Source organism: Triticum urartu, chromosome 1A, assembly GCF_056163025.1.
Source record: "Triticum urartu cultivar PI428250 chromosome 1A, HENAU_Tu73, whole genome shotgun sequence".
Classification (NCBI taxonomy): Eukaryota; Viridiplantae; Streptophyta; class Magnoliopsida; order Poales; family Poaceae; genus Triticum; species Triticum urartu.
The window spans coordinates 93,958,858-93,975,290 of NC_141873.1; the positions used below are offsets into that span (position 1 = coordinate 93,958,858).

The following is a 16,433-nucleotide window of genomic DNA, read 5'->3' on the forward strand; positions in this document are numbered from 1 at the left end:
ACGTAGAGGGGGATCGGCCATTTTGAGAGCCTTCGGGAGGAGGCCATTCCAACGCCCACAGTCTCGCTAGTCGCCGGTGTGCACTGTAGCACCCCGCGCTCCCGAGCTAGAAATCAATACCAAACCACAAAGCAGGAGTAGGGTTTTACGCATCCGTGCGGCCCGAACCTGGGTAAATAGCTCGCGTGCTTCGCCCCGATTTACTCCTCGCGCGACCAGCCGCCCGCGTGCTTCGCCTCGATCTGCTCCTTGCGCAACCTCCGCCCCCCGCCGAACCAAAAGGGACCCGGTCCGCCGGTCCCATAGGTGTCCGTGGATCAGAAACCGCGGCACATGCTATTATATTATCTGTTTTGGATGTTTATGGGCTTTATTAAACACTTTTATATTATTTTTGGGACTAAACTATTAACCGAGAGCCCAGTGCCAGTTTCTGTTTTTTCCCTTGTTTCAGTGTTCCGCAGAAAAGGAATATCAAACGGAGTCCAAACGGCATGAAACCTTCGGGAGCATGATTTTTGGAATGAACGTGATCCAGGAGACTTGGAGTTGAAGTCAAGAAAGCTTCGAGGTGGCCATGAGGCAGGGAGGCGCGCCTGCCCCACCTGGACGCGCCCCCCACCCCCGTGGGCCCCTCATGGCTCCCCTGACCGACTTCTTTCGCCTATATATATCCATATACCCTAAAAACATCGAGGATGAGAATAGATTGGGAGTTCCGCCGCCAGAAGCCTCCGTAGCCACCGAAAACCAATCTAGACCCGTTTTGGCACCCTGCCAGAGGGGGAAATCCCTCTCCGGTGGCCATCTTCATCATCCCGATGCTCTCCATGACGAGGAGGGAGTAGTTCTCCCTCGGGGCTGAGGGTATGTACCAGTAGCTATGTGTTTGATCTCTCTCTCTCGTGTTCTTGAGGTGGAACGATCTTGATGTATCGCGAGCTTTGCTATTATATTTGGATCTTATGATGTTTCTCCCCCTCTACTCTCTTGTGATGAATTGAGTTTCCCCTTTGAAGTTATCTTATCGGATTGAGTCTTTAAGGATTTGAGAACACTTGATGTATGTCTTGCATGTGCTTATCTGTGGTGACAATGGGATATCACGTGATCCACTTGATGTATGTTTTGGTGATCAACTTGCGAGTTCCGTGACCACATGAACTTATGCATAGGGGTTGGCACATATTTTTGTCTTGACTCTCCGGTAGAAACTTTGGGGCACTATTTGAAGTTCTTTGTGTTGGTTGAAGAGATGAATCTGAGATTGTGTGATGCATATTGTATAATCATACCCATGGATACTTGAGGTGACATTGGAGTATCTAGGTGACATTAGGGTTTTGGTTGATTTGTGTCTTAAGGTGTTATTCTAGTACGAACTCTATGATAGATTGAACGGAAAGAATAGCTTCATGTTATTTTACTACGGACTATTGAATAGATCGATCAGAAAGGATAACTTTGAGGTGGTTTCGTACCCTACCATAATCTCTTCGTTTGTTCTCCACTATTAGTGACTTTGGAGTGACTCTTTGTTGCATGTTGAGGGATAGTTATATGATCCAATTATGTTATTATTGTTGAGAGAACTTGCACTAGTGAAAGTATGAACCCTAGGCCTTGTTTCCTAGCTTTGCAATACTCTTTGTGCTCACTTTTATCATTAGTTACCTTGCTGTTTTCATATTTTCATATTAAAAAAACCATTATCTACTATCCATATTGCACTTGTATCACCATCTCTTCGCCGAACTAGTGAACCTATACAATTTACCATTGTATTGGGTGGCAACCCAATTTTATTTTCGCTCCTTGCTTTTTGTTCCTGTTTAGTAATAAATTAATCATCTATCCTCTGTTATGATTGTGTTTTTTATGTTTTAATTAGTGTTTGTGCCAAGTAAAGCCTTTAGGATCTTCTTGGGTGATTGTTATTTGATCTTGCTGTAAAAAACAAAAAGTATGCGCTCACGAGAATAATTTTCATTTTTTACCAGAGAGCGATAAAATACCAATTCCACTTGCACTAGATTAATAAAAAAAATTCCTAGGACTTACTAATTTACCAGGATTTTTCGAGTTACATAAGTATTCGGAACCTACAGCTTACTACAGATTGTTCTGTTTTTGACAGATTCTGTTTTCTATGTGTTGTTTGCTTATTTTGATGAATCTATGAGTAGTATCGAAGGGTATGAACCATAGATAAGTTGGAATACAGTATATATTACACCAATATGAATTTAGAATGAGTTCACAATAGTACCTAAGTGGTGATTTATTTTCTTATACTAACGGAGCTTACGAGTTTTCTGTTAAGTTTTGTGTTGTGAAGTTTTCAAGTTTTGGGTAAAGATTCGATGGACTATGGAATAAGGAGTGGCAAGAGCCTAAGCTTGGGGATGCCCAAGGCACCCCAAGGTAAATCCAAGGACACCAAAAAGCCAAAGCTTGGGGATGCCCCGGAAGGCATCCCCTCTTTCGTCTTCGTCTATCGGTAACTTTACTTGGAGCTATATTTTTATTCACCACATGATATGTGTTTTGCTTCGAGCGTATTGTATGATTTGAGTCTTTGCTTTTCAGTTTACCACAATCATCCTTTCTGTACACACCTTTTGAGAGAGACTCACATGATTTGAAAATTTATTAGAATACTCTATGTGCTTCACATATATCTTTTGAGCTATATAGTTTTTTCTCTAGTGCTTCACTTATATCTTTTAGAGCACGGTGGTGGATTTGTTTTATGGAAACTATTTTTCTCTCATGCTTCACTTAAATCATTCTGAGAGTCCTTTAGAAAAACATGGAAATTTTCTTTTAGGAATAATATAAAAGCCATAGAAGTGCATTGAATACTATGAGAAGTTTGATACTTGATAATTGTTTTGAGATATGGAGATGGTGATATTAGAGTCATGCTAGTTGAGTAGTTGTGAATTTGAGAAATACTTGTGTTGAAGTTTGTGATTCCCGTAGCATGCACGTATGGTGAACCGTTATGTGATGAAGTCGGAGCATGATTTATTTATTGATTGTCTTCCTTATGAGTGGCGGTCGGGGACGAGCGATGGTCTTTTCCTACCAATCTATCCCCCTAGGAGAATGCGCATAGTACTTTGTTTCCATAACTAATAGATTTTTGCAATAAGTATGTGAGTTCTTTATGACTAATGTTGAGTCCATGGATTATATGCACTCTCACCCTTCCACCATTGCTAGCCTCTCTAGTACCGCGCAACTTTCGCCGGTACCATAAACCCACCATATACCTTCCTCAAAACAGCCACCATACCTACCTATTATGTCATTTCCATAGCCATTCCGAGATATATTGCTATGCAACTTTCCACCGTTCCATTATTATGACATGCTTCATCATTGTCATATTGCTATGCATGATCATGTAGTTGACATTGTATTTGTGGCAAAGCCACCATTCATAATTCTTTCGTACATGTCACTCATGAGTCATTGCACATCCCGGTACACCGCCGAAGGCATTCATATAGAGTCATATCTTGTTCTAAGTATTGCCTTGTAATTCTTGAGTTGTAAGTAAATAAAAGTGTGATGATCATCATTATTAGAGCATTGTCCCATTGAGGAAAGGATGATGGAGACTATGATTCCCCCACAAGTCGGGAGGAGACTCTAGACGAAAAAAAGAGGCGAGAAAAAAGAAGGCCCGAATAAAAAAATGAGAGAAAAATAGAGAAGGGACAATGCTACTATCCTTTTTCCACACTTGTGCTTCAAAGTAGCACCATGATCTTCATGATAGAGAGTCTCCTATGATATCACTTTCATGTACTAGTGGGAATTTTTCATTATAGAACTTGGCTTGTATATTCCAATGATGGGCTTCCTCAAAATACGCTAGGTCTTCATGAGCAAGCGAGTTGGATGCACACCCACTTAGTTTCTTTTGTTGAGCTTTCATATACTTATAGCTCTAGTGCATCCGTTGCATGGAAATCCCTACTCACTCACATTGATATCTATTGATGGGCATCTCCATAGCCCGTTGATACGCCTAGTTGATGTGAGACTATCTTCTCCCTTTTTGTCTTCTCCACAACCACCATTCTACTCCACATATAGTGCTATATCCATGGCTCACGCTCATATATTGCGTGAAGATTGAAAAAGTTTGAGAACATCAAAAGTATGAAACAATTGCTTGGCTTGTCATCAGGGTTGTGCATGATTTAAATATTTTGTGTGGTGAAGATAGACCATAGCGAGACTATATGATTTTGTAGGGATAGCTTTCTTTGGCCATGTTATTTTGAGAAGACATGATTGCTTTGTTAGTATGCTTGAAGTATTATTGTTTTTATGTCAATATTAAACTTTTGTATTCAATCTTTCGGATCTGAACATTCATGCCACAATAGAGAAAAATACATTGAAGAATATTCTAGAAAGCATTCCACATCAAAAATTCTATTTTTATCATTTACCTACTCGAGGACGAGCAGGAGTTAAGCTTGGGGATGCTGATACGTCTCCAAGGTATCTATAATTTTTTATTGTTCCATGCTATTATATTATCTATTTTGGATGTTTATGGGCTTTATTAAACAGTTTTATATTATTTTTGGGACTAACCTATTAACCCAGAGCCCAGTGCCAATTTCTGTTTTTCCCTTGTTTCAGTGTTTCGCAGAAAAGGAATATCAAACGGAGTCCAAACGGAATAAAACCTTCGGGAGCATGATTTTTGGAACGAACGTGATCCAGGAGACTTGGAGTTGAAGGCAAGGAAGCATCGAGGTACCCTACCATAATCGCTTCGTTTGTTCTCCGCTATTAGGGACTTTGGAGTAACTCTTTGTTGCATGTTGAGGGATAGTTATATGATCCAATTATGTTATTATTGTTGAGAGAACTTGCACTAGTGAAAGTATGAACCCTAGGCCTTGTTTCCTAGCATTGCAATGCCGTTTGTGCTCACTTTTATCATTAGTTACCTTGCTGTTTTTATATTTTCAGATTACAAAAACCATTATCTACTATCCATATTGCACTTGTATCACCATCTCTTCGCCGAACTAGTGCACCTATACAATTTACCATTGTATTGGGTGTGTTGGGGACACAAGACTCTTTGTTATTTGGTTGCAGGGTTGCTTGAGAGATACCATCTTCATCCTATGCCTCCCATGTATTGATAAACCTTAGGTCATCCACTTGAGGGAAATTTGCTACTGTCCTACAAACCTCTGCACTTGGAGGCCCAACAATGTCTACAAGAAGAAGGTTGTGTAGTAGACATCAAGCTCTTTTCTGGTGCCGTTGCCGGGGAGGTTAGCGCTTGAAGGTATATATTTAGATCTTGCAATCGAATATTTTAGTTTCTTGTTTTATCACTAGTTTAGTCTATAAAAATAAAATTACAAAAAAAATGGAATTAAGGTTACCTCATATGCTTCATCTTTTTAATGTCTTTCATGAAAATAAGGATTCCGATAATTGTGCTCAAATTTTAGAAGAAGAATGCATTAGAATGTTTGGCACTAATTTTTTGAATGATGAGCATGATTGCAATGTTTTTAGTATGAATTCTTTGGATATCCATGATGATAATGATATGCAAAGCCACAAGCTTGGGGATGCTATGTTTGATGAAGATGATATTTTTTGTCCCCCAAGTTTTGTTGAGCAAATTTATTTTGATGATAGCATGCCTCCTATTTATGATGATTATATTGATGAAAGTGGGTTTGAAAGAGTGTCAACTTTAGGAAGTAATGATCCCACTATTTTGGAGGGTGTTGAATCTTATTGTGATAATTATGAAAGTGGGTTTGGAGAGGTCATGACATTAGTTAATGTTAATCCCACGATTTTGGAAGAGTATCAACTTTGCATGCTTATAGATCATGAAAAGAATGCTTTATGTGATAGTACTAGGGATCAATCATGGCACTCGGGACCTAGTGACAAGCATTAAGCATAGCAAAGTCATAGCAACATCAATCTCAGAACATAGTGGATACTAGGGATCAAACACTAACAAAACTAACTCGATTACATGATAAATCTCATCCAACCCATCACCGTCCAGCAAGCCTACGATGGAATTACTCACGCACGGCGGTGAGCATCATGAAATTGGTGATGGAGGAAGGTTGATGATGACGATGGCGACGGATTCCCCTCTCCGGAGCCCCGAGCAGACTCCAGATCAGCCCTCCCGAGAGAGTTTAGGGCTTGGCGGCGGCTCCGTATCGTAAAACGTGATGAATCCTTGTCTCTGATTTTTTTTCTCCCCGAAAGTGAATATATGGAGTCAAGGTGGACGTCGGTGGAGCATCAGGGGGGCCACGAGGAAGGGGGGCGCGCCCAGGGGGTAGGGTGCGCCCCCCACCCTCATGGACGGGGTGTGGGCCCCTGACGTGGATCTTTCTTCCAGTATTTTTTATATATTCCAAAATAATTCTCCATTGATTTTCAGGTCATTCCGAAGAAGTTTTATTTCTGCACAAAAATAACACCATGGTAATTCTGCTGAAAACAGCGTCAGTCCAGGTTAGTTCCATTCAAATCATGCTAGTTAGAGTCCAAAACAAGGGAAAAAGTGTTTTGGAAAAGTAGATACGACGGAGACGTATCAACTCCCCCAAGCTTAAACCTTTGCTTGTCCTCAAGCAATTCAGTTGATAAACTGAAAGTGATAAAGAAAAACTTTTACAAACTCTATTTGCTGTTGTTGTTATAAATATGTAAATCCAGCGTTCAGGTTTTCAGCAAAGATTATGAACTAACCATATTCACAATAACACTTAGGTCTCATGTTTACTCATATCAATGGTATAATCAGCCAGCGAGCAATAATAACAAATCTCGGATGACAACACTTTCTCAAAATAATCATGATATGATATGATAAGATGGTATCTCGCTAGCCCTTTCTGAGACCGCAAAACATAAATGCAGAGCACCTTTAAAGATCAAGGACTGACTAGACATTGTAATTCATGGTAAAAGAGATCCAGTCGCAGTCATACTCAATGTAAACTAACAGTACTGCATGCAAATGACAGAGGTGCTCTCCAACTAGTGCTTTTTAATAAGAGGATGATGACTCGACATAAAAGTAAATAGATAGGCCCTTCGCAGAGGGAAGCAGGGATTTGTAGAGGTGCAAGAGCTCGGTTTTGAAATAGATAAGAATAATATTTTGAGCGGTATACTTTCATTGTCAACATAACAACCGAGAGATCTCGATATCTTCCATGCTACACACATTATAGGCGGTTCCCAAATAGAATGGTAAAGTTTATACTCCCCGTCCACCAACAAGCATCAATCATGGCTTGCTCGAAACAACGAGTGCCTCCAACTAACAAGAATCCCGGGGGAGTTTTGTTTGCGGTTATTTTGATTTTATTTGCATAAAGCATGGGACTAGGCATCCCGGTGACCAGCCATTTTCTCGTGAGTGAGCAGCGGAGTCCACTCCTCTTGAGAATAACCCGCCTAGCATGGAAGATACAGACAGCCCTAGTTGATACATGAGCTATTCGAGCATACAAAACAGAATGTTTATTTGAAGGTTTAGTGTTTGGCACATACAAATTTACTTGGAACGGTAGGTAGATATCGTATATAGGTAGGTATGGTGGACTCATATGGAACAACTTTGGGGTTTATGGAATTGGATGCACAAGAAGTATTCCCGCTTAGTACAACTGAAGGCTAGAAAAAGACTGGGAAGCGACCAGCTAGAGAGCGACAACAGTCATGAACATGCATTAAAATTAATCAACACCGAATGCAAGCATGAGTAGGATATAATGCACCATGAACATAAATATCATAGAGGCTATGTTGATTTTGTTTCAACTACATGCATGAACATGTGCCAAGTCAAGCCACTCGAATCGTTCAAAAGAGGATACCACCCTATCATACCACATCACAACCATTTTAATAGCATGTTGGCACGCAAGGTAAACCATTATAAACTCCTAGATAATTAAGCATGGTATAAGCAACTACAATCTCTAATTGTCATTGCAAACATGTTTCTTTCATAATAGGATGAATCAGGAACGATGGACTGATCATATTTACAAAATCAAGAGAGGTCAAGTTCATACCAGCTTTTCTCATCTCAATAAGTTCATCATATAATCATCATTATTGCCTTTCAACTGCATGACCGAATAGTGTGGATAATAATAATAGTGCACATGCATTGGACTAAGCTGGAATCTGCAAGCATTCAATTCAAGAGAGAATACAAGGTAATATGGGCTCTTTGTTAGATCAACAGTAATGCATATGAGAGACACTCAACATTTTCATTATGGTCTTCTACTCTCGACCCCCAAAGAAAAGAAACAAAACTATTTACACGGGAAAGCTCCCAACAAGAAAAAGAACAACGAGAAATCTTTTTGGGTTTTCTTTTTAATTACTACCACTACAGGCATGGAAGTAAACTAACTAAAAGCTACAACTATTTTTTTTGTTTTTTCTAAGGTTTATCAAACACACAAGAAGAAAGCATAAAAAGGGAAATAAACTAGCATGGATATTACAATGAAAAAGTATGAGCACTGACAACTAGCATCAGTGTGTGAACATGAATGTAATGTCGGTGAGAGATACATACTCCCCCAAGCTTAGGCTTTTGGCCTAAGTTGGTCTATGGCCACGGCTGGCCTGGCGGATATCCAAAGTTGTAGCTGGGGTCGTACTGAGATGCAGCGGCAATTGCCTGATGAGCTGCAGCTTGGAGGCGAGCTATCTTCGCCCTTATTTCATACTCGGTCGCCTCCTCCCTGGTTATAAAATATCTCCCCTTTGCCTGAAAGTCAAAGAAAGTGGGAGCAGGGAGAGCGACGTGATAGGTGCGCTGTCTGTCAAAGATTAGTCAGTACTGGAGGGACTGGTCGTTCCTCTCAACAAACTGATGATGAACCATAGCATCATAATCTACATAAGCAGGAGGCAACTCAATATCATATCCACATATGGGTATCTCAAGAAAGTTAGCTATACGGGTTGCATAAATTACACCAAAGAAATCTCCATGAATACGATTATTATGCAACCTACGTGCAACAATGGCCCCCAAGTTATATTGTTTATCTCCTAATACAACACTCTTGAGAACACTAAGATCAGGGACACACATGTGACATGCTTCATCCTTACCATTTATGCATCTACCTATGAAGAGAGCAAAATAATGTATAGCAGGAAAATGAATGCTCCCTATGGTAGCTTGCGTGATTTCCCTAGATTCCCCCACAGTTATACTAGCAAAAAAGTCTCTATATTCAGATTTACGAGGTTCACTAACATCACCCCACTGTGGAAGTTTACAAGCAGTGTTAAGTCCATGGTATAAGATTTATCATAAAGATCAAATAGGACAGTGTGAGAATTGCGTGAAGATGAAAATTTGAACCTTCTCACAAAGGAATCAGTTAGGTGATAGTATTGAGGGCACTTATCTAGCATGAAGCCCTTGAGTTCAGCATTACGCACATATGCATCAAATTCATCCTTAATTCCTCCTCAGACCATGAAATCGTCTGACGGCCATTCACAGGGCCGCACTTGAGCTTCTCTTGGTGGTTCCTTGTCCGCATCGCGTATTGCGGGTCTGGGTCCTTGTTTTATTGAGGAACCACCTTGGTACATTTTCCTAAACATATTTCTTCCTTTGAAAAATTTCTGAAATTTTTAGTAACTCAAAATAAAAGTAAACCAAATTCAACAATATTGATAGCAACTACTCCTACAAGTGCCTAGAGGCAATATCATGCATTAAAACTACTTTGGACCATATAAATTTGACATGCAAGCTCAAGAACAGGGTCACCTAAGCAGCAAAAATTTGCAATAAATAAAGCACTAGAACAAAAACTAATTGAACCATTGGAGGAGTCACATACCAAAGAACAATCCCCCAAAACAGTTTTGTGAATGGAGCTTTGAGCTAGGAGATCAAAAATGGCAGCAAGATGAGCTAGAACTCGTGCTTGAGCTGGTTGGTGATTTTTTTGGGGAGGAATAAGGAGTGTGTGGTAGCTGGAATAAGTGGAGGGGAGCCACCATGGGCCCATGAGGCATGGGGCGCGCCCAGGGGGTGGGCGCGCCCTGGACCCTCGTGGCCCTGGTGTGTTCTCAGTGCCAGATATTCTCAAATATTCTAGAAAAAATCATATTTAATTTTCAGGGCATTTGGAGAACTTTTATTTTCGGGGTATTTTTCATTGCATGGATAATTCAGAAAACAGACAGAAAAATACTATTTTTGCTTTATTTAATATAAATAACAGAAAGTAAAAAAAGGGTATAGAGAGTTGTGTTTTCTAAATTCATCCATCTCATGCTCATCAAAAGGAATCCACTAACAAGGTTAATCAGGTCTTGTTAACAAACTCATTTCGAATAACATGAAACCAGAGAATTTTCAAATAACACTAGGTTATCTCAACGTGGATATGCATGTCCCCAACAATAAGAATATCATATTTCTTTTTGACAGTAGGAAGAGGAAATTCAAAACCTCCAATAGTAATTGTTGAAATTTTTCCAATAGAATTGATATTGTGGACTTGAGGTTGTTTCCTCGGAAAGTGTACCATATGCTCATTACCATTAACATGAAAAGTGACAATGCCTTTGGTGCAATCAATAACAGCCCCTGCAGTATTTAAAAAGGGTCTTCCAAGAATAATAGACATACTATCGTCCTCGGGAATATCAAGAATAACAAAGTTCGTTAAAATAGTAATGTTTCCAACCACAACAGGCACATCCTCACAAATACCAACAGGTATAGCAGTTGATTTGTCAGCCATTTGCAAAGATATTTCAGTAGGTGTCAACTTATTCAAATCAAGTCTATGATATAAAGAGAGAGGCATAACACTAACACCGGCTCCAAGATCACATAAAGCAGTTCTAACATAGTTTCTTTTAATGGAGCATGGTATAGTTGGTACTCCTGGATCTCCAAGTTTCTTTGGTATTCCACCCTTAAAAGTATAATTAGCAAGCATGGTGGAAATTTCAACTTCCAGTATCTTTCTCTTATTTGTAACAATTTCCTTCATATATTTAGCATAAGGATTCATTTTAAGCATATCAGTCAAACGCATATGCAAAAAGATAGGTCTAATCATTTCAGCAAAGCGCTCGAAATCTTCATCATCCTTTTTATTGGATGGTTAAGGATGGAAAATTTACCCATGGGTACGGGTACTCGCGGGTACCGTACCCGCATGGGCAGGGTATGGGAACAATTTTATACCCACGGGTTCAATCCATACCCTACCCGCTAATTCATGGGTATGGCATTGGTATAGCCTTTTACCCATGGATATACCCATATTCTACCCATTTATAATGACATGTGAAACTTACCCATGATTCACAAGTGTACATATGTTAAAATTGTGAGCTATTGAACCAATGATAAAGTTCTCACCAATTGTAAATTTAAATTGAGATAATTGGCATGTACTCGTATATCTGTTATTGAGTTGAGATCAATGTTCTTTTGTCAAATGTGTTATAGATGAATGTAACGCGAATAACTTGTGTACTGTTTGATCTACCCATTGGGTACCCAATGGGCACGGGTACCCATCGGGTATGGGTATGGGTAAAGTTTCATACCCATGGGTACGGGTATGGGTAGAATTTTGTACCCTTAACTACATGGGTATGGGTATGGTATTGCTCTACCCGCCCATACCCTACCCATTTCCATCCTTATGGATGGTTTAGGAGGAAAAGGCATGGGTTTCTGAACCCATGGTTCTCTTTCTTTACCGTGCTTCCTAGCAACAAAGTCTCTCTTATCATAACGTTGATTCTTTGATTATAGGTTATCAAGATCAACAGCAGGTTCAATTTCTATATCATTATTATTGCTAGGTTGAGCATCAACATGAACATCATTATTAACATTATCGCTAGGTTCATGTTCATTACCAGATTATGTTTCAGCATCAGAAATAGAAATATCATTGGGATTCTCAGGTGTGTCAATAACAGGTTCACTAGAAGCATGCAGAGCCCTATCATTTTTCTTTCTCTTCCTTTTAGAAGGACTAGGTGCATCTATAGTAGTTCTCTAAGAATCTTGCTCAATTCTCTTAGGATGGCCCTCAGGATACAAAGGTTCCTGAGTCATTTTACCACCTCTAGTCATAACTCTAACAACATTATCATTATTCTTACTATTCAATTCACTGAGCAAATCATTCTGAGCTTTAAGTACTTGTTCTACTTGAGTGGTAACCATAGAAACATGTTTACTAATAAGTTTAAGTTCACCTTTCACACTAGCCATATAATCACTCAAGTGTTCAATCATATAAGCATTATGTTTCAATTGTCTACCAACATAAGCATTAATATCATCTTGCTTAACCATAAAGTTATCAAATTCATCCAAACATTGGCTATCAAACTTAGCAGGAGGGATTTCAGCTTTATCATATCTATAGAAAGAATTTACCTTTACTACCTGTGTCGGATTATCGAGACCGTGTGTTTCTTCAATAGGTGATGAATTAAGACCATGTATTTATTCAACAGGAGGTAAATTCTTAACATCTTCAGCTTTTATACCTTTTTCTTTCATAGATTTCTTTGCCTCTTGCATATCTTCAGGACTGAGAAATAGAATACCCATTTTCTTCGGAGTTGGCTTAGGAGTTGGTTCAGGAAGTGTCCAATTATTTTCATTAGTCAACATATTATTCAATAGGATTTCATCTTGATCAACTGTTCTTTCCCTGAAAACACAACCAGCACAACTATCCAGGTAATCTCTGGAAGCATCGGTTAGTCCATTATAAAAGATATCAAGTACTTCATTTTTCTTGAGAGGATGATCAGGCAAAGCATTAAGTAATTGGAGAAGCCACCCCCAAGCTTGTGGGAGACTCTCTTCTTCAATTTGCACAAAATTATATATCTCCCTTAAAGCAGCTTGTTTCTTATGAGCGGGGAAATATTTAGCAAAGAAGTAGTAAATCATATCCTGGGGACTACGCACACAACCAGGATCAAGAGAATTAAACCAAATCTTAGAATCACCCTTTAACGAGAACGGAAATAATTTAAGGATATAATAGTAGTGAGTTTTCTCATCATTAGTGAACAGGGTAGCTATATCATTTAATTTAGTAAGATGTGCCGCAACAGTTTCAGATTCATAGCCATAGAAAGGATCAGATTCAACCAAAGTAATTATATCAGGATCAACTGAGAAATCATAATCCTTATTAGTAATAAAGATAGGTGAAGTAGCATAAGAAGGATCATATTTCATTCTAGCATTCATAGATTTTTCTTTAAGCTTAGCTAATAGGTTCTTAAGATCACTTCTACCATTGCAAGCTAAGAAGTCTCTAGCAGTTTCTTCATCCATAACATAACCCGCAGGAACAACAGGCAATTCATATCTAGGGGGAGAATCTTCATCATCACTTTCATCAATATTATCGGTTTCAACAATTTCATTCTCTCTAGCCCTAGCAAGTTGTTTATCGAGAAATTCACCTAGTGGCACAGTAGTATCAAGCATAGAAGTAGTTTCATCATAAGTATCATGCATAGCAGAAGTGGCATCATCAATAACATGCGACATATCAGAATGAATAGCAGGTGTAGGTGTCGCAAGTTTACTCAAAACAGAGGGTGAATCGAGTGCAGAGCTAGATGGGAGTTCCTTACCTCCCCTCGTAGTTGAGGGAAAAATCTTGGTTCTTTGATCTTTCAAGTTCTTCATAATGATAAGTAGATATAAATCCCAAGTGACTCAAAGAATAGAGCTATGCTCCCCGGCAACGGCGCTAGAAAATGTTCTTGATAACCCGCAAGTATAGGGGATCGCAACAGTTTTCGAGGGTAGAGTATTCAACCCAAATTTATTGATTCGACACAAGGGGAGCCAAAGAATATTCTCAAGTATTAGCAGCTGAGTTGTCAATTCAACCACACTTGGAAACTTAATCTCAGCAGCAAGGTATTTAGTATCAAAGTAATATGATAGTAGTGGTAACGATAGCAAAAGTAATATTTGGGGGTTTTATAGTGATTGTGACAATAGCAACAGAAAAGTAAATAAGCGAAGAACAATATAGGAAAATCTCGTAGGCATTGGATCGGTGATGGAGAATTATGTCGGATGTGATCGATCATGTAGCAGTCATAACCTAGGGTGACACAGAACTAGCTCCAGTTCATCAATGTAATGTAGGCATGTATTCGGAATATAGTCATATGTGCTTATGGAAAAGAACTTGCATGACATCTTTTGCCCTACCCTCCCGTGGCAGCGGGGTCCTATTGGAAACTAAGGGAGATTAAGGCCTCCTTTTAATAGAGTACCGGACCAAAGCATTACCACATAGTGAATACATGAACTCCTCAAACTACGGTCATCACCGGTAAGTATCCCGATTATTGTCACTTCGGGGTTAACGGATCATAACACATAATAGATGACTATAGAATTGCAAGATAGGATCAAGAACTCTCATATATTCATGAAAACATAATAGGTTCAGATCTGAAATCATGGCACTCGGGCCCTAGTGACAAGCATTAAGCATAGCAAAGTCATATAAACATCAATCTCAGAATATAGTGGATACTAGGGATCAAACCCTAACAAAACTAACTCGATTACATGATAAATCTCATCCAACCCATCACCGTCCAGCAAGCCTACGATGGAATTACTCACGCACGGCGGTGAGCATCATGAAATTGGTGATGGAGGAAGGTTGATGATGACGATGGTGATGGATTCCCCTCTCCGGAGCCCCGAACGGACTCCAGATCAGCCCTCCAAAGAGAGTTTAGGGCTTGGCGGCGGCTCCGTATCGTAAAACACGATGAATCCTTCTCTCTGATTTCTTTTCTCCCCGAAAGTGAATATATGGAGTCAAGGTGGACGCCGGTGGAGCATCAGGGGGCCCACGAGACAGGGGGCGCGCCCAGCGGTGTAGGGTGCGCCCCCCCACCCTCGTGGACAGGGTGTGGGCCCCCTGACGTGGATCTTTCTTCCAGTATTTTTATATATTCCAAAATAATTATCCGTTGATTTTTAGGTCATTCCGAGAACTTTTATTTCTGCACAAAAATAACACCATGGCAATTCTGCTGAAAATAGCGTCAGTCCAGGTTAGTTCCATTCAAATCATGCAAGTTAGAGTCCAAAACAAGGGCAAAAGTGTTTGGAAAAGTAGATACGACGGAGACGTATCAGTGCATGACAATGGAAAATGCAAATAGGATCATAGTATATTAGCCCTATGATCAAGTGTGCATATCTAAATTTCAATATGTAGTTATATTAGCTCTTTTGTTCAATGTGTGTGCATGACAATGGAAAATGCAAATAGGATCATAGTATATTAACCCTATGATCAATGTGTCATCTGTGCATATCTAAATTTTCAATTGGCTTATGTATTTACTAGTGATGGATGTAATTGTATATTCAGGAGGATGATGGTAAGGGGAAGAGGATGAAGATAGACTATACTTTTGACGACCCGTACGATCCAGCATATGGTGACGACGAAGAGTATGAGGTAAGCCTACTAGAAATTTAGATTGTTCATTTAGTTCGTTTGACATGGTGTATTCCCATGAATCTATAATGTACTAATGTAATTCATTCGTGTGTGTAGTATGTCTTTGGGGAAGATGTGAATGTGGACCGCGGCAACTTCGCCTCCTTCAAAGAGAAGGAAGAGGAGAAGATCAGGATCAAGGGTGTGGATTACTACTACAAGAGCAAGACCAAAACTTGGCGCTGCCCCTACTGTACCACCAAGCCAAAGCCAAAGTCCGGCCACTTCGTTCACCTTCAAGCTCATGCAGCAGATGTCGCCATCCACGCCGATGACTACAAGATCATGGGGCAGCATGCTGCCCTAGCAAAAGTCTTGTCTCCCCCCATTCCCTGATGTTATGATGTTATGATGTGTTTTAAGTACTTTAGGTTGTTTTCTGAACTATGTGGGTGAACTATGTTTGTGAACAGGATGTGGGTTACCTTTTGGTGGTTGGATGAATTTTATATGCATGTGGCTATCTATGTTGGGTATTTTTGTGTTTTTAAATTTATCTGCTATGATTTGTTTCAGTGTTTTGAAAGTTCAGGTGCTGCAATGATCACACATATGCTGCAAATCTTCATATGTGTGAAGGTTTCTTATGAAAAATTATCTGCTATTATTTGTTTCAGTGTTTTGAAAGTTTAGGTGCTGCAAAGATCACACATATGCTGCAAATCTTCATAGTTCAAAACACTGAAACAAGATTTCATAGAGTGTTTTATCAAGGGTTCCCTTTTATCAAATATTCCAATAACAGAGCAAAAAACAACATTTTAATGAAGATGTATTATCAACTATCTATGTTTG

At 39.5% G+C, this 16,433-nt stretch overlaps 1 protein-coding gene across 1 annotated transcript in view; it reads left to right on the plus strand.

Annotated features, from left to right (window-relative positions):
- Positions 1-15,974, plus strand: part of LOC147990206 (uncharacterized) — a 35,399-nt gene extending 19,425 nt beyond the window's left edge. Inside the window, exons 4-5 of the mRNA XM_087525052.1 lie at positions 15,507-15,596; positions 15,696-15,974. Coding sequence (XP_087381178.1) covers positions 15,507-15,596; positions 15,696-15,974 — 369 coding nt within the window. The remainder of the gene's footprint in view (positions 1-15,506; positions 15,597-15,695) is intronic.
- The last annotated feature ends 459 nt before the right edge of the window (positions 15,975-16,433 follow it).